At 39.9% G+C, this 18,105-nt stretch overlaps 3 protein-coding genes across 4 annotated transcripts in view; 1 reads left to right on the top strand and 2 right to left on the bottom strand.

The window, feature by feature from the left end:
- Nucleotides 1-398: 398 nt before the first annotated feature.
- On the bottom strand, nt 399-6,798 carry LOC113012419 (glucosamine-6-phosphate isomerase 2). 2 transcript variants are annotated; one of them, XM_026152627.1, is made up of 7 exons: nt 6,481-6,798; nt 5,989-6,127; nt 5,793-5,894; nt 4,035-4,217; nt 2,293-2,477; nt 1,448-1,622; nt 399-946 (listed from the first exon to the last, which is right to left on the bottom strand). In XM_026152627.1, exons 2-7 carry the CDS (start codon nt 6,110-6,112, stop codon nt 888-890), a joined length of 828 nt encoding a protein of 275 aa, XP_026008412.1. In that variant the 5' UTR covers nt 6,113-6,127; nt 6,481-6,798; the 3' UTR covers nt 399-887. The 2 variants fall into 2 exon arrangements, with proteins under 2 accessions (XP_026008412.1, XP_026008413.1); XM_026152628.1 differs by lacking the exon at nt 6,481-6,798 and having other exon boundaries at nt 5,989-6,474.
- Nucleotides 6,799-10,652: 3,854 nt separating this feature from the next.
- cox8a (cytochrome c oxidase subunit 8A) lies at nt 10,653-14,178 on the bottom strand. The gene is made up of 2 exons (XM_026152701.1): nt 13,940-14,178; nt 10,653-11,011 (listed from the first exon to the last, which is right to left on the bottom strand). Exons 1-2 carry the CDS (start codon nt 14,054-14,056, stop codon nt 10,916-10,918), a joined length of 213 nt encoding a protein of 70 aa, XP_026008486.1. The 5' UTR covers nt 14,057-14,178; the 3' UTR covers nt 10,653-10,915.
- Nucleotides 12,380-18,105, top strand: part of rrh (retinal pigment epithelium-derived rhodopsin homolog) — a 37,695-nt gene continuing 31,969 nt past the window's right edge. The window contains exon 1 of the mRNA XM_026152700.1: nt 12,380-13,089. The gene's annotated coding sequence lies outside the window, so the exon portion shown is untranslated. The remainder of the gene's footprint in view (nt 13,090-18,105) is intronic.

Here is an 18,105-nt window from a genome sequence, read left to right as displayed (position 1 = left end):
TAGGACAAATTAAATTTATGCTGCAGTCACACTGCATTTCAGTACACTCAGGTGTAACAGCATTAATTAATTACATAGGAATACACACTCGTCCAGTAAGTGTATGAAACCAACACCTTACATGTCTGGGACACATGTTATGAACCCCTTGTAAAAGAAAACTGGGTGGAGTTTTTCACTTTGACACTAATTTTTGTTCTTTGGCAGTGTGAAAGAAAATCATCCCAACAGAAGGTTTTCTAACAGGAGCATTAAACCATATCTCAGTCTTCAAACACTGGGAACATCACCTCAAAACCACTCACAGTATCCACATGTGAGACACTCAAATCCACCGACCGATAATTATTGTTGGACAGTAACAGGCTCTCTTTAATTAATTGACGAGGACCCTAAAATATATCTACATGTACAGTGTTTATTTGGTTGACAAGATTTGACCAACATACACATCACATTTGCTTCTTTTGTTGAACTGTTGTCCGCACATTGTTGCCTTCTACTTTGGGAATGAATATGGACAAAGAGTCTAGGTTCGCTTCAACCACCAAACAAATTTGGGCGTTTTGTTTATGGTCATTACTTTATAGAAAAAAGTAATCCTGAAAAAACGAGTTAAACATTAACTAGTTTTAATTAGTTAAAGATTAAACAAAACACCTCAGATAGGTAAACTTGTGTTATAACTACATCGCAACATAAATGAACAGTGACCTTTCACTAATAATCAGTAACAGTCTGAAAAGAATAACATTCAAAGTAAGTTTCTGAATAAGCAACATGCACAGTTAAGGACTCAAACACCAGCTCTTCAGACGTGGAACAGATGTTGAATCCAGAAATCATTGGTCACAACCTTCAGTTGTCTTCCTTATTCACTGGCTCCTTTACTGGTCTTTTATGCTGAGCACTGGGTCCACCAGTTTATTATGGACATGCATTAAACCTACAACAAAAATGAAAAGAGTAAAACAAACTGCTGGGATGTGGACTCAATGCCTGTCAAATATCTAAGCTAATGCTAATCTAATGCTAAGCATATATAAGTAAATATGTAAGTTTGCAGCTCTCGGTCTATTTGTGTAGCTAAATTTAAACACAAGTGTGTTAAAAAAAATGTACTAGTTAAGGTTTTCCACACATTGTTGATTTTATTCTACAAGCTTTTGCATTTTTCAACATATTTAAATATGTTGCATGAGGAAAGTTGTATAAAGCAGTCAGGTAGAGAAACATAAGAACCAGCCCATTTATCATTAGTTAGCTAAAGCTAAATTGTTTGATCGCTTTAAGGATGACATTTTAGTCCTTTTGGTTCACATACCTGTACTTACGGTACACATTTAAGTCAGTTAGCATTTTTCTAATCAGTTACCTGCACTGTAGCTTTTTAGTTAAAAATAAGCAGGTATTAGAAACAGGCACACACAACAGGAGTGACTGGTACCTTTGAAGTATTTGACAGTTTTGACTCTGAGTTCCAAGGTGGCATCCTCATCACAGACAAAAATGGTGCGTGGGTGCTGCTGGAACGCTGATACTGTCCACATGTGGTTAACTCCCTCCTCTATGGCTTTGTAGAGAGCAAAAGCTTTGTGTGCTCCCGTGATAAGAATCATCACCTGAGCAGAGGAAAAGTGTGTTAAAGTTTTATTGTACTGAAATGACTATATTTAGCAGCAGCCACAACCATGGTTATTCAAGCAACTTTATATTGTAATTGTTATTCGTGTGTGATCGAGTACGTGACAGGAGTGCTGGACTTTTTTCATATATAAATGAAATACAATAGACACTGTTTTTAATGCACCTATCCCAAATTAGATCCTGATTCGTCTTTAATGGTGAGAGAGACTAGTGAAAACGTCCGTTTGTAGTGGTTTGTTGGAAGTTTGGAGATAGTAATGTTCAAACTTTTGCAGTTTAAAAGGGTTGGAAAGAAGGTCAGTGGAGCATTTTTCAAAAAGTACATCTTGACAAGTATTTGATATATGAAGCTAAAGTTTCACAGCACTTATTATTTATGTTCAAATTTTTTGCACGATAACATTTTTGTACAAACTGGAGACGGCCGAGTAGAAAATGTCTGCAACTTGAGACGGAGTAGCCCTTACAGAAGAGAAACAGTCTCAATAAACATCAGCTGGTAAAATATTCGCTGTCAAAATTCTGCGTGCTGGCTTTTCTTAAGGCCTTTACACACACAAGAGGTAAAATTTGTGCAAATATTTTGCATGTAAAGTGTGTAAACAGGACAAAAAAAGGACTGAAATAAGTGCCCTTTAATCTGACCTCCTTGGCATCCATGACAGTTCCTACACCAACAGTCAGAGCCATTGTGGGAACCTTGGAGAGGTCATTGCCAAAGAAACGAGCATTTGCCACAATGGTGTCCTTTGCGAGGGTTTTCACTCTCGTTCTGGAAACCAGGCTGGAGCCAGGCTCGTTGAATGCTATGTGACCATCAGGACCAATACCTACAGAACAAAATTCAACAGCATGTGGTAAAGAGCATAAAATGAAATGAATTGATCCCTATGACATAGTAGTAGGTGCTGCAACGGTGACATTTTGCACATAGTTTTCTAACTACTTCACTCCTTTAACAACACAGACAAAGATGCGAGGGCGACATATTTTTCTAATTTCATCTACAGCGGCCGAGGGAATTCAAACCTTTTATTTGCCACAATCAGCCAACCTTACTGTTCAAAAAGCTCTTACGCCATCTGACCCTGAGTTCATAAGAGAATTACTCATTCTCTGACGCCTGGCTGTGTCCCTACGCATTTTAATCAGACTGTTATTGACCCTCTTTTTAAAAAGTACAGTGCATTTATGTGGACCTCAGATCTCGAGGGCTTTAAGAGGCGCATCGAGTGCTCGTGCTTGTGTTGCATCTATCCCCTCAATCACACTCTTAACACCTCATACACTAAGGCAAACCAACACATGCAACCAACAGGCCACTTTATAACAGACAAGCCGGGAGGAGAGCAGGTGGGTCTTCTTCCACCCCACTTTCCTAAACCCTGTCTGGGGGCGGGATGGCTGTGCAGGGGGCGCTGCTGCATCCGTCGTGAATATGTTGTGTCTCAAAGTCAAATGGAAATGATTACGCATGCTTTCATCTCGCCCTGATCACTGTCATTTGTTATTCCTCTGCCTGAGCAAATCATCTTTGGATTGCCTATAGATGGTTCACAATGCTGCTGCGAGGCTTCATGTGACACATGCGGACTTCAGTGATCCTTTCAGAGCCCTCCACGGTCACATGACTCCACATATCATGAACTGCTTCAGCCATACAGCACTTAATAAATAAACCTTACTTACTTACATAATGCAAATTTAACAACAGAGCAAACAACATGGAACACAGAATTTGTAAACCAAACAATTTGTAACGATAAAGCTATTTTTGGCTGCTCGCTTATTCACAGGAGTTTGCCACAGCCGGTGTGCCCAGTGACCATATATTAAATTATCTGGCCACTGAGCACACAAGTAATGCTATCTAGCACGTTAGCATAAACATTGCTACATTCAAGAAGAGTAAATATTGATGGATGATGAAGAAACGAAAAAAACAGTTCAAATGAGGAGCTGTCTGTGATCGACTCAAGCACAGAAAAGAACAACTGCCTTGAGTTCAGGCAACTTTGCACAATAACAGCGAACGAGATGTGGCAAAGGTACAGTTTACTCTAAGCTAGCAGGTTTTCCTTCTAATCAAAGGTTAAGTCATGCCAAAGCTTAGAACTCCAAATCGAAAAAAAAGGAAGCCAAGAATAGATTTTTTATTGTTTTAGCTGTTGGGTTTATCTTTTATTTCTTTGTATACCATTGGTGTATTACTTATATTAATAATATCCCAACAGAAAAACGCCACTCCACTTGTGCAGAGATAGAAACAACAATAATAATAATAATGTAGTGAAACAGCCACAATCTGCAGTCACAACACTTTCACAAATAGTTTGCATACCACGCAGCACTGCTGTGCAATCTATATCAAAAGCCACACGTCTGACCTCCAACAAACAACTCGATTCCTCCAGCTTCAGCGATCTTCTGCTCATAAGCCTGACACTCCTCCTCCAAGTTCTGTGCATTTCCATCAAGAATGTGAGCGTTGGCTGGATCAATGTCAATGTGCTTGAAGAAATTGTTCCACATGTAGGAGTGGTAACTCTCGGGATGAGCACGAGGTAGACCTGAACAGCAAAAACGTGTTTACTGAGAGTGAAATTAGTAAGAAAAGCCGAATGAAAAAGAAATAAATAGCTCAAAGTAACTAATCGTGTAGAGTATCACTCTTGATCACTCAGTTTGATGAAAATCTCTTCATACAACTTACTAATGTTAGTACATTCTGTTACTGCTAGCCCAAAGCTACTGAGTATTTTAGTCCTGTTAAGCCTGATGGTGGACTACAATGAGAAATAAATGGTTTAGTGAGCAGTTCTGAGCTCGAGGTCACATGTTTCTGTGTCATGAAACTGTCTCTTTTTACTTGGCTAAGTCACCACTGACACCTAAGCTGAACACACAACCTGATCATGAGGTTATTTAAGCAGCCTAAGATCAAAGTGCTCTGTTGGGGTGATGCGGTACTATGAGGTCCTTAACATAAAAAAATGGGACTTTGTATGCAAGGGGAAGGATTTTAAATTAAATTCTGGATTTAACAGGGATCCAATTAAGATAAGCTAATATGGAGATTTGTTAACATTTTAATTGATGCCCAACGCCACTAAATTATTGTGTCTCCTGCCATCTGGTGCGAGACGGCTGCATAAATCTGTTCATCTGTGCCTCATCTTTCTGTTAACACTATTAGAATGAAATCGCAGATACAAGCAGAGGAAACTAACTTTCTCTGAAAGGTGGATGGGCTCCCCTTAGCAACAGGGTAAATTCAGTCCTTCAGGAGGGGTTCAGAGTAGAGCCACTACACGACATCGAAAGGAGACAGCTAAGGCTGGCGCCTCCTGGATAAGTTGTTCTGGCCGGGCACGTCCTACCGAGACGAGGCCCCGGCATAGGTGCTGCGCATGCAAGCGGCATTAAGCAGCATTGTAGGAATGGGGTCTAATAGACACAGTGGAGGATGTGATCAGAGAGAAAGAGTCTAAATAAATATCAATAGGCAAGTATCAATTATGAATATTTTCCCCAAATGGTTAAAATTTTATTTATGAGGAATTTCAAGAAGGTCATTTCAAGTTAAGGTTAAAGTTAAGGTTAAAGGAATGTTTGGCTCAGCAGAGCACCGACTCGTTATCAGCCTGCATACAGAGCTGAAGACAAACCCACGGTTTGTCTATTTTCTCCAATCAGTGATGAAAAATATGATATCCAAGCTTTATGGGGAGCTTTTTATAGAGCAACAAACTCTTTTGATGCCATTTCCTTTTATGCGTTATCTGCTTTTAGGTAAGTGTTTGAGGGTTACAACCGAGAATCAAGTGGTTCTGATTTGAGCCTGTGATGCTGTAACACTACTGATAAGATGATAAACGTCTGTGGGCCCGTTTTAAAACTGGCTGTAACATTTTTGTTTCTGTTGTCAACTGTGACATATCAACTTTAATGCAGCTCATTAGTCACAGTTAACACACTGTCACCAGACTTGAGCCAGCTGCAAAGCTGCTAGTTTACACTGCTGAAATTCTGGTTTTGTCTCCCAGTACACAGCCCCACCTCAAAAACACTTTCTCCAAAGAGCCCACTTAGAGTTGCACAACTAATACTGAGGAAAAAGCTGAGTCAGTTATCCTTTAACTCACCGACATATTCATCCATGTTAAACGTTTTCACATATTTGAATGAAATATCACCATGTCTGTAGTATTCAATTAACTTCTGGTAACAGCCATAAGGAGTGCTACCTGTGAGAAATGAGACAAATCCTACTTAGAGGGGAAACACAGACTTCACATTGCAGGACTCATTTTTCGCAACATGGGTATTGTTGTTACTCACCTGTTGGCAAGCCCAGAGTAAAGAACCTGTCAGCAGAAGGCTTAAACTGGACTATTCTGTTGCGGATGTATTTTGCTGCCCACTCACTGGCCAGATCATAGTCGTCGAGAATGACCAGCCTCATAGTAGTAAGCTCTCACTGAGTGTGTGTGAGAAAAATACAAGTTGGAAAAGTAAAAACTACTAAGTGTGCGCTTAGCTTATTTCAAATGCCTCCTCCGATAAATATTTGTATCTGAACAATCTGTCTGTATTCCTATGCAGAAAGGGCCAATGACAAACAGTCATTAGTGTCCAAAACTATACTTTAGTAAATGATCGGAAGTACTTGCTAATGCTAACAAGTGAAGCAAGTCGACCGGAGCGGAATATTTCACGTGTAGTGGTGTGTACACGTAATACTGCACAGTCTCGGAAATGTTCCGCACAGGATCGGGAATTACAAATCCGCAGCTAACACGCGTCTAACATTAGAGCGATAACACAGGTTACCTGCAAAATCTGTCGCTTGTCAGACCAGGAAGCAGGTGATCGTCACGTGATCATCTGCCCGTCAGCTGATACGTGTGGAACATATGGAAGTCCGCGTGGACCAAAACATGTTACATCGAAACACTAGCAGCAGTGTTACAACTTGAATATTCTTCTTACACTGAATAATGCTGGCAGTCTTTTCTCAACACCATCTTCTTCCTTTGACTTCTCGGGCGTTGCCTCAGTGGATCTCCTACCCTGCTGGTCAACAGCACTGGTGACAGTCCGTGTTTACCTGCGCCTCAAAAATCCAACATCACGTTGTCAGTGCGCCCCAGGGCAGCTGTGGCTACAGTGTAGCTGCCATCACCAGTGTGTGAATGTGTGGATGACTGGATGTAGTGTAAAGCGCTTTGGGGTCCTTAGGGACTGAGTAAAGCATTATACAAATACAAGCCATTTACCATTTATTGTTGATGATCTGAAGTTTTCATTTGCCTAAAATCTGACACTAATAACTGTTCTGATGCAATCCTCCACATTTACACGGGCCCCACGTGGTTGGAGTTTTTTCACTGTTGTGTGACCATTATGTTAGCTCGAGGTAATTCTTTAACATCACCTGGAAGTACTCATTAGGCTTTCCAGTAAGAAAGTTTGTTTTCAAGAATTCTTTTACTATATCTTTATTGATTACAATAAAGCTAAGAAATAATTCTCCATAGAAAGAATAAGAACAACTTTCACAATCTGCCATTTGGCAGATTTTAAGACCTGCTTGGACTTACACAACCCCCAACCCAGAGGGTTTGTTCCCTCTCCCAGCATCAAACATAGGAGACATTGAATGTGGAAACTACTACACTCAACAGAAACAATGAGAAGAAAAGACAACTTGTGGTTCCACTAATTCATAGGTGTCAAACTCTGGCCCGCGGGCCAAATTTGGCCCGCAGCCTAGTTACATTTGGCCCGCGAAGCCATACCAAATTACTATTAGAGCTGGCCTACTGGTATTATACAGCTAATATATATATTGTTTAGTATTAAGCTTTGCTTGTTCCATATTCAGTTTTTCAGCAAAACTTGTTTGAGTCCATAAGAAGAGATTCATTCTTATATCTGGAGGAAGATTTTTTTTTTCAATAAATATTAACGTTAGCCCGCGACCTTGTTCCAGTTTTGAATTTTGGCCCACTGTGTATTTGAGTTTGACACCTCTGCACTAATTGATTTCACATTTAAATGGTAGCATCCAGTGCTGACATCAAGCAGAGTGAATGGCTGAGCACATTGGCTTCCGCAAAACGTGAGACCAAATTTAGATTTACATAAATGGGATACAGTAAAGTTAGTTTGTGTACATGGAGATTTTGTAGCCATCTGTCCACAACCACGTACAGTACAGTCAAAGGTCAAATCAAATCAAATCACTTTTATTGTCACATCACATGTGCAGGTACATTGGTACAGCACATGCGAGTGAAATTCTTGTGTGCGAGCTTCACAAGCAACAGAGTTGTGCAAAATACAACAATGTAAAACAAGCAAAATACAAGAATGGCTACATCTGAAACTAATAAATATATGTACAATATATAATAGTATATGCATTTCTGGATGTGTATACTAAATATTTTTCTACGTGTGTGTGTGTACACATATTTTACAAATTAAATAGAGTAAACAATAAATAAAATATATAAAAATATACAGAGTTGAGACATGTGCAATCCTAAGGTTTGGACACACACACACACACACACACACACACACACACACACTGGGATACTGTGCTGCATTTTGCTGTTATTTTTTATGCTTTTGGCTTAATAGCAAAGTCTGTTAGTACTCAGAACACAATCCACTTTGTGCTGAAGAGTTAAATGGTGCATCAAATGCCCTCTTTTATGTGAGTGCATACAGAGCACACACTAATTAATGAAGAATCTCTCATTTTGAAGGGAGTTTCATTTTAATGGAGAGAGAAATTATATCAACTAAAAATCACACACTCACAAAAAACACAAGTTATAAACTGATTCATATGTCATTCAGTGAATTGTTTTAATCACAAAACATAACTTAGTACTTGGCGCAGACAGGTTGTTAGCGAGAACAGTGGTAAGATGTTTGTGATCTTGTTGTTGATCACCAGGTTTGCACAGATCTCAGGAGGCATTTTGGCGAACTCCTCCCCCTCCACAGCTTTTTTTAAGGTTAAAGAGGACATGAAACGCTACACGTGTAAAGCGTCTCTTCTACACAGTACTCATTTATAAAGTGCTTTACAAACCCCAACATTACAACTAACAGTTGGATTTTCCTGTTTGAGTCCAACTAGCCAAACAACTAACAGCCACTCAGGAGGTCAAGCTGGTTATCTACTGATCAGAAGGTTGGCGGTTCGATCCCTGGCTCCCCCAGTCTGTGTACCAAAGATCTTTGGGCAAGATGCTAACCCCAAGTTGCTCTCCGATGCATCCATCAGAGTGTGAATGTTAGATAGTAAGCATTTAAAGCTGAAGAAAGTGACTGTGGCATGTTGTGTAAAATACTTTTAGTGCTCTGGGAGAATACAAAAGTGCTACATGTACCATTTAAACAGACAGTGGGCAGTATATCCTGGTTTTCTTAACATGAAACTCACCGTTGCAGTCAGGTGCACCACGAATGTGATCCCCTTAAACTGATTTTAGTCTTGTTAGTTATCGATCCTATCACTAGTTTGCCAACATAAATCTATTACCACAACCAACCACATGATGTGACGTGCTGTACTGACAGAAGATGGTGCTGAACATGTTTTTAAAAATCTAAGCTTGACATAGTGTCATTTCTGGCAGGGCTCGGTGTATATTAGCCTTTATGTGTTTCAGAGACTGGCTTGACCGCTCCATTACCTTAAAGTGCTTCTCCTTTGTTGCCTTGGCACTATAATTTGATTCATCGTCATGCTGGAAGATCCATCTTCAGTCTTCTGGCTGAGGAAAGGAGGTTTTCATCCAAGACTTCACAGTACATGGCCAACAGACCGAGCAGCAGGTATTTTCTTGCTTCAACGTCCACCTCGGTTGGAGCTTTCGTGTCGCATATTAATTACATCGTTGGACACACAGAGGCGTGTGGAATGGAAGAAATTGATTCTGTGGAGTGGTGTGCTTCATAATAATTAGTCGCGATCAGGAACATCTGTAACTGATTATGGTCTGTGTGCCCATCACTGCGAGCCAGAACTCTGACGGGGTTGTTGGGGAATTAAATAGTCATTTCATTTGATGATACACAAATCAGTGGATACTTTTTGAGTGTTTTTCTGGATTTTTGGTTGACATTTTCTTTCCACTAAATCACAACTATAAAAATGATCAACTGTTCATTTCTTTTTAAGTAAGCAAGCCTACAAATTCAGCAGGAGATCAAATAAAGCTTTTCCCCAACTATATATCCCATCTGACTGATAACCATGTTACAGAACAAACTTCTTGCAGACTTCTAAAGTGGCAAATGTGTTTTTTCCTGGTAAAACATGTTCGTGCTAAAGTGAAACTTGGACTAACCACTGATCAGTTCTGCAACTCAAATAACCCGAGGAAACATCTGTTGACTTCTCTTTAGAAGCCACTAAAACTTAAAAGATTCCACTCTAATAAAACCTGTAATCATGAAGTATTATACAGCATGATAGAATTGATCAGTGTAAGGAGTTTTTATACAAGTATTTGGGATAAATTAAGGTTGGGTAAAAGTTCTTTCACAAACCTGTCATTGCTCATGTTTAAGGTGTAGTAAAACTGAAGCACTCTTTATACCTTTGTTTTTTAAGATTTCGTGACGGGATTTCTTTTTACCCCCAGAGTAGGTGGGAAACATCCCACTCACAAAAGAAGAAGAAAGTGTACTTTATTGGTCCCCGTGGGGAAAATCCCTCTCTGCATTTAACCCATTCACTCAGTGAGGCAGTGGGCAGCCACTGGGCGCCCGGGGAGCAGTGTGTAGGGACGGTACCTTGCTCAGGGGTACCTCAGGGTAGCTGTTCAGGGGAATCGAACCCCCGACCGTCCGATCATGGGGCCACCACTCTACCTACCACTGCCCCTGTAAAAATATACACTAGTCTTATATATATTTTCCTTTTTTTTAAGTTAATGTAAAACCTTCATCAAAAACAAACAAATACACAGAAACAGTAACTGTCATTTATAATTTAATTCTGTAACATACTTCTTGTGAGGAATGCCAACAGATATCCATGAACTCAACGCATCAGAGACAATCTTGGGGGAAGTTGCTCTGTGTTTAGGATGTGGAGTGGAACTGTCAGAGAGGTAGAAGAGTTAAACGGTAAAACTTGTTCCATAAGCGTCTCTGCAGTTAGAATAAATGTGATGGTCCCAAGCTGTCACTGAACACGGACACTGAACATGCCAAGTAAACTCTTAAAATGGCCATGCTACTCTTTCTTCTTGTAGTCCTCCAGATGAGCCAGGATCCACCCCGATGGTCCCAGGATGGTCAGGGAGAATATACCCAGTCCAACAGCAGTTTCCTGGACATCAGAAGGTGAAAGAGAGGGCACATTGTCAGCTGTGAACCCGCACTATCACAAGAGATTTTTTTCTTCTTTCTCTTTTAAGGGGGGGGGGGGGGTACTGCAACAATTCATTGAGTAACTCAAATAATTCAACTATAGAAAAAACAAACAAACCTCAAATTCATTGATGCTTCACACACAGCCCTGTAGCATGCCAATGTCTCAATTTTGTATACATCTCATTTTATTTGACTTTGAATGTTTACATATTTTTGCATTTAGGAAAATATTTTCTTTATAAAAAAAAAAAAAAAAAGTAATTTCACTGCAGCACATACACTCAAAGAGTTGTTTTTCTGACAAATGTAGTATGCAGTTAAATGTTTCAACACTGCAATTTCTATAATGGAAACCAATGAGCAGTTCATTCTGGAAGACCTGTTTCTTTTCTAATTTGAATTTTCTTTTTCTTTGCTCACGTCACAAGTAAAAAAGTATTTCCTATCCCATTACTCAATTAATCCATGGAATAACCAATAGATTACTCAAACACTAAAGTAATCGATAGCTGCAGTCAGAGTTGAGAAGGACTAGGGCCTTATGGAGTTGTACAGCATCTCACAAAAGTGAGTACACTCCTCACATTTTTGTAGATATTTGATTAAATCTTATCATGGGACACCACTGAAGATATGAGCTTTGATAGAATGTAAAGTAATCAGTGTACAGCTTGTATAACACTGTAAATTTGATGTCCCTCAAAATTACTCATCACACAGCCATTAATGTCTTAATTGCTGGCAACAAAAGTGAGTATACCCCTAAGGGAGAATGTCCAAATTGCCCCTATTTAGCCATGTTCCCTCCCCTTTGTCATGTGACTCATTGGCGTTACAAGTTCTGAGGTGTGATTGGGGAGCAGGTTTGTTAAATTTGGTGTTATCATTCTCATACTGGTCGCTAGAAATTCAACATGGCATCTCATAGCACTCATAGCATAGCGTGTATCCTCCAGCTTCACTGTGTTAATGTATTTATATTATGCTAACATAGCTGTGTCGCTAGCGATCACATAGCACATCATTATATACCAGCTAGCAAACTTCAGTAACCCTGCGAACATCACTCCTGTCTTCATTTATGTTGCTAAGTGATAGCAGAGCTGTACGTTTGAATTCTCTCAAATCTCTCAGTCAGAACATGCTATATCATGTTTAGGTGGAAACTAGCGAGCTAACTTCCTGCTAACTTCTAACTCTGATAAATTTAATAAATTCTGTTTTCATGGATGCCTCGATGTTAAACTTAATTGTTACACCCGGTAAAGCAGCAACGCTGATCATTTTATTACAGATGAAAGAATTTAGACAGTTTTTAACTCTTAGTGACGCCGCAGTGCTCGTTTGACTTTGGGACCTGAAGTGGAGTTTGGACCCAGAAACAGCTAATAACGTCAGACTTAAAGATCGGATTGAAACCAGACACTAGGGCTGCAACGATTCATTGCCATAATCAATGTCGTTGACTGTAAAAAATTTCATCGATGTGTTTTACTCTAAAACGGGGGTGAGCAACTACAGTCCTCAAGGGCTGGCATCCTGCAGGTAAATTCAGACATGCAGTTGTACCGAAAATAATGATACCAAACAAGGAAAAGTCAACAGTTTTTAAAAGTGAAAGATAAAAGGTAAAATCAAAAGTAGTCAAAACCCTTGACCCCAGAGGCTTTATGCTAATTCAGCTCAGAAGCTCTGACATACAGATGAACAGAGGAAGATGTTTCAGCAGTTTGAAAACTTCAGATTGTGAAACATTGCAAAAAACCACTGAAAGTCTTGGTTTCATCTCCTCCTATATCAGTGCTTATGTGGCGATATTGTCTGGGTAGCAACACCTGGATGATCTGATATCCTCATCATCATAATAAATGTTGTTCCAGGTTCAACATTGCAAGTGACCAATCACATTGTTGTGACGTCCCCCTTTTGTGCCTTTGAAAAATCTACTTCACTTGCGAGAATAGAAACCGCTTCTGTCCGCCGATCCAGGAACTTGAATTCTTTGAATTTCAGGATACTTTTCTTTAGTAAACGGTAAGCATTATACATATTGTCCTTACAGAGGCGGTTTCTCTTCTCGCAAGTGAAGTAGATTTTTTGAAGGCGTTTGTTTTTTTTGTTTTCACATTGCAAGTGATTGGTCACTTACAATGTTGAACCTGGAACAACATTATTTATGATGACAAGGGAACAACACTAACACAGATCGTCCAGCGACACCTATCGTTCAGGAGGATACTGCAGTGGTTTCCTGCGCCTTAATGGCAGGTATAGCAAGGTTGCTGCCATAAGTGAAACGACTACTACAACGGCCTTAATGGCCCCATTACTTCGGGTATACTGGGGCCAGCAGTTGATATAATTTTCGGCGGCGAACATAAAAACAGCCTCGTCGCAAGTTGGAGTGAGCAGAAAGATTTAAAAAAGATGAAAGTTTACTTCAAAGTTTCTTGAAAAGAAAACGAGTCTCAAGCTTGTATAGAGGGAGGTTGTAAGACCTCCCTCTATACGATATGATAGTCTCCGATCTTCTACACACTTGCTTAAACTGACAGAAACGACACCTTAAAACCGGCCGCGCCTCCCACGAGATCCGCGCAAGGTTACATAAATTGAGGCGCACGACCGGCCTACAGCACGTCAAAGCGCGACGCCAAAGCCCCCCATGTAACGCGGGAACGTTACACCCTGGAGTCTCTAACATTATAGAGACTCAGATTAGTTTATTATATTTAAAAAAAACCCCACTTACAGTCAGAACAAAAAATACATTAAGCTCCGACCGCTGCACAGACAGTGACCTCGTCAGCCAAGGACAAACCATAGCTGCTAACACATTTAAGCGCGACATATCAAATGTAGTTCGCCGATAGATCAGACTTACAAAGGAGCCGATCTTGTCCTTCGCTGGTCTAGTGTAGATGCTGGCTCTCTGAGCCACGACGTGTCCCCTCAGGACAGGAGCAGCACGGCGGGCAATCACTCCTAGAACTCCAGGCATGTTGACGAATGATGGCTACGAAATGCGTTGGTTTCTTCTCGGCAACAGAGCAGCTCTTCTTCGTCGTCTTCTTCTTCGTGCTGTTAACTGGCCGTTGGCACACAGTTGAACTGGTGCATTACCGCCACCAGCTGGAGCTCATTTAGAACACCTTATATTCTGTTTAATGTCCGGCATCCTGTTTGATTAAGCATGTGTTTGTAGTGGCTGTGATGACCATATATCTCTGAATTAAAAAAAAAAACTATTCATAAAATATTAATAACAATTAATAACAGAAGAATAGATAAATAAACAGGCATGAGCAGAGTGACAGTTTTTTAAATTTAATATTTACATTTAATATTTTGAATGTTGTGGTCCAAATTTAACATAATGTTCTGACAAACATTTGGTAAATCATTATAAAGAAAATAAAAGTGGTTCAAGTAAGGATCCTTGGGGTACTCCAACCATATAATCAAGGTAAAGAGATTTCTTACCACTGTTAACAGGGGGCATTAAAATATGACTGAAAAATTATTGTGAACTGTTGGCAAAACATCTGGTTAAACATATGACATTCAGACATTCTCAAAAAATGTGATTTATAGAGCACCAAATCACAACTTAACAGGCCTTTATATTGTCAGGTAAAGACACTGCACAACGCATTGTGGGGAAGATGGGGAAGCTTAACTTTAACAGACTTGTGTTTGCTGCTGAATCATATACTACAGATCCATAATATAACACTGATCGTAGTTGATTAATGTATCTGCCCCTCAAATCCCAATCTATCTAAACTAAACAGCAGACTATATTCAAAAGCCAACTCTCAACATCAGTTGCCTCACGAACCTGTTAACTGCAAGGCATATATGTCATTCAAATAAAAACTAACAACAAAAAGTTGGCAACACAAAGAAAAGCTCCCTTTTAACAGGAAGAAACCTCTGGCAGATCCAGAGTCAGCTATCTGCTGGGGTCACAAATAAAACTGGGACATATGGGCTTCTTCTGTATTCCTCTGTATTTACACATGGACGTGGACATGGATCTGTTTGAAGCTGGCACTGTGAAATTTGTCTCAAAAGCCCATGTGGGCATGTGATGTGGTCTATATCAGCCATAGACCACACACGTATCTAAGGTTGTGTAGTGAACGAGAGGAATATTCCATGTAGTCTTAGACATTTGTATGTAAAAACAGTTTTTGAAAGACAATATGATTTGTGAAGCTGAACTTTATAATATTTTCCGTAAATAATCACAATCTTTATCAGGTTTGGATGTACACATTTGTAAAATAGTTTTACGTGTGGTCAGATTGCTTTGTATTTGTGTCTGCATTGGTGTATGCATTTGTTAGTCCTCAAACGTTACGCACAAATCATTGTATACATCTGTACATCGTAGTTTATGCTTGTGGATCATATTATATCCCTTCGTAACACTTTTGGGGCTTGCTGCACTTTCAGAAGGACATCTGTAGTAATGAAATATATTAATAATGTTATTAACCCTTAAGGACCCACAGTGACACTGGTGTCACCGCCCCTTTACACTTAGAGAAAAACTATTTATAATGGTTTAACATCTACTGCACAAACTAGTTCAGTCATCTGACAAGTGAGGCACTCTGGGTGTTCAAGACACCATTTTCAAAGTCTTGGTCCACCTGGTTAGCTAATGAGATCACTATGCTAATTTTAAAAACTTTCTATTCTTTTTGCAAAGGTAAGCTTTTACTCATTCAGCAATTCTAAACTTTAGATAAGATGTCATAGGTCACTTGTAACCTAGTTTGGTAATATTTCTGAAACAATTTGATCTAGAATCAGTTTGTTAAATATCGCTGTGACAAATATGTCACATCGGGCATTAAACTCCAAATTTTCTTTAAAAAACTGATGTGACATATTTGTCACAAAAAGACAAAAGCTGATCATTAGCTTAGTCAGTTTAGCTCATTCAGTTATTTTAAGTAAATGTATTCTTTGTTGTTAATTCTCAGTCATATTTAACTAAATTCAAGCATAACTAATTTATTAAAATACCTAAATTTGTGATGGAACTTTACTTTAACTTTGTTGAGGCGTTTTTCAGTTACCCCCAATTTTTTGTCATTTTCAGTCTTTTGTAGAATGGATAAAAAGAAAAAATATAGTGTTCAAGATCCGCTGGAGTTTATCACTGCAAAGGACAGTGAGTATGAGGGATGTGAAAGTAGCTCAGATGAAGATTCTGAAGACCCTAATTACATCCCCCACAAAGACGTGGAGAGTGATGAATCAAGTGAATCCAGTGATTCACTCTGTTGATGAGCAAATGGTACCCTTCAAGGGGACACACAGCCCAATAAGGCCGTATGTGAAGGGAAAGCCCCAACCCTGGGGGTTGAAAATCTGGGCCTGGTGCTCATCCTCTGGTATGCTCCATGATTTTGTTGTTTATCAAGGTGGTACTGGGAAGAAGACTTTACTTGGGATTGGAGGAGATGTTGTGGTGAAGTTGTGTGAAACTCTGCCAGCTGAGCAAAACTACAAAGTTTTTGCTGATAACTTCTTCTCCTCAGCCCCACTTGTGCTCACACTTCTTCAACGACAGATCTACTTTGTAGGAACACTTCGTGGAAATCGCATAGCAGGTTATCAGCTTGAAGATGAAAAAAGTCTTGCCCAGAGAGGCAGAGGATCTGTTGATGCCAGGGTGAATAAGGAGGAGAGCATGGTTATTGTGAAGTGGTATGACAACAAATCTGTTACCCTCATCTCATCCTATCCGATTGTTCAGTCTGACGTCACTAGCCGTGTCTGGGTCTAAACTCCGCTGCAGGTCCATATATCAAACGATCACTATGGCATTACTGAGAGTTAAAACACTGTCTTAAGTCTTTCATCTTTAATAAAATGATCAGCGTTCTGCTCTACCAGGTGTAACTATGACATTTAACATCCAGGCATCCATGAAAACGGAATTTATGACATTTAACGGAGTTAGAAGTTAGCAGGAAGTTAGCTCGCTAGCTTCTATCTAAATACAATATAGCATGTCCTGACTGCGAGGTTTTGGAAACAAATTAAAACGTACAGCTCTGTTATCACTTCCAGCATAAATGAAGACAGAAAACTAAACAGCAGTGACGTTTGTAGGGTTACTGAAGTTGGGCTAGCTGGTATATAATGATGTGCTACGTGACCGCTAGCGACACAGCTATGTTAGCATAATATAAACAAGCTAACTTTTTTTCCACTCGATAAAAGTTAACGTGAGTGTTCTCGGTGGTCAGGAACAAATGTAATCGCATGGCAGGATGCTGTAAAAGGACCAAACTTCAGCCAGGAGAACAACTGAGATAATCCATCCACAATACGAGGTTAGTCATTCATATACTGCTGCATGGGCTGGGCTGTAGTTACATCCTAAGGTTTTAAAAACTGAGCTTAAATAAATGATTAGCGGTAATAAAAGCCGAGGGAGGTCAACAGTGATCACTGACTGTTTTAGGAGCTTTTTGAGATTAAATAGAAGAAAATGCAAAACATTAAACATGTTAACAACACAAAAGCCATATTAAACGCAGACTACTTTAGGCCCGGAAGTAGGATTCGTCACGTCATCACTTAATAATCGGATTGTGCAACTGAGCCTCAAGATACAGTCCGTCGCTGGAGCAAATCGGGCAAGGCATTTGTTGAGGTTAAAAGGCCACACATTGTGAAGGAGTACAACACATTCATGGGGGGTATTGACCTGCTTGACGCCTGCATTGCAAGGTACAAGTACCACATGAAGTCACGGAGGTGGTATCTCTGCCTGTTCTGGCAAGCCATCATGCTTGGTGTTGTCAACGCATGGTTGATTTACCGTTGTGACTGCAAGCTACTTGGTGTCCAAAAGCCACTGAAACAAAGAAGCTTCCAGGCAGAAGTTGCCACAAGCCTGATCCTTTGGAAATCACACAGGGGCGCCCATCACAGAACATCTCATCACCATCTCCACCACCCAAGAGAGTTCGTGTTGGAGTTCCAGAGGATGTCCGGACTGATGAGGTTGCACATTGGCCT

The sequence above is a fragment of the Astatotilapia calliptera genome, chromosome 19, assembly GCF_900246225.1.
Source record: "Astatotilapia calliptera chromosome 19, fAstCal1.2, whole genome shotgun sequence".
Taxonomy (NCBI): Eukaryota; Metazoa; Chordata; class Actinopteri; order Cichliformes; family Cichlidae; genus Astatotilapia; species Astatotilapia calliptera.
This window is presented reverse-complemented; position numbering and strand designations above follow the sequence as displayed.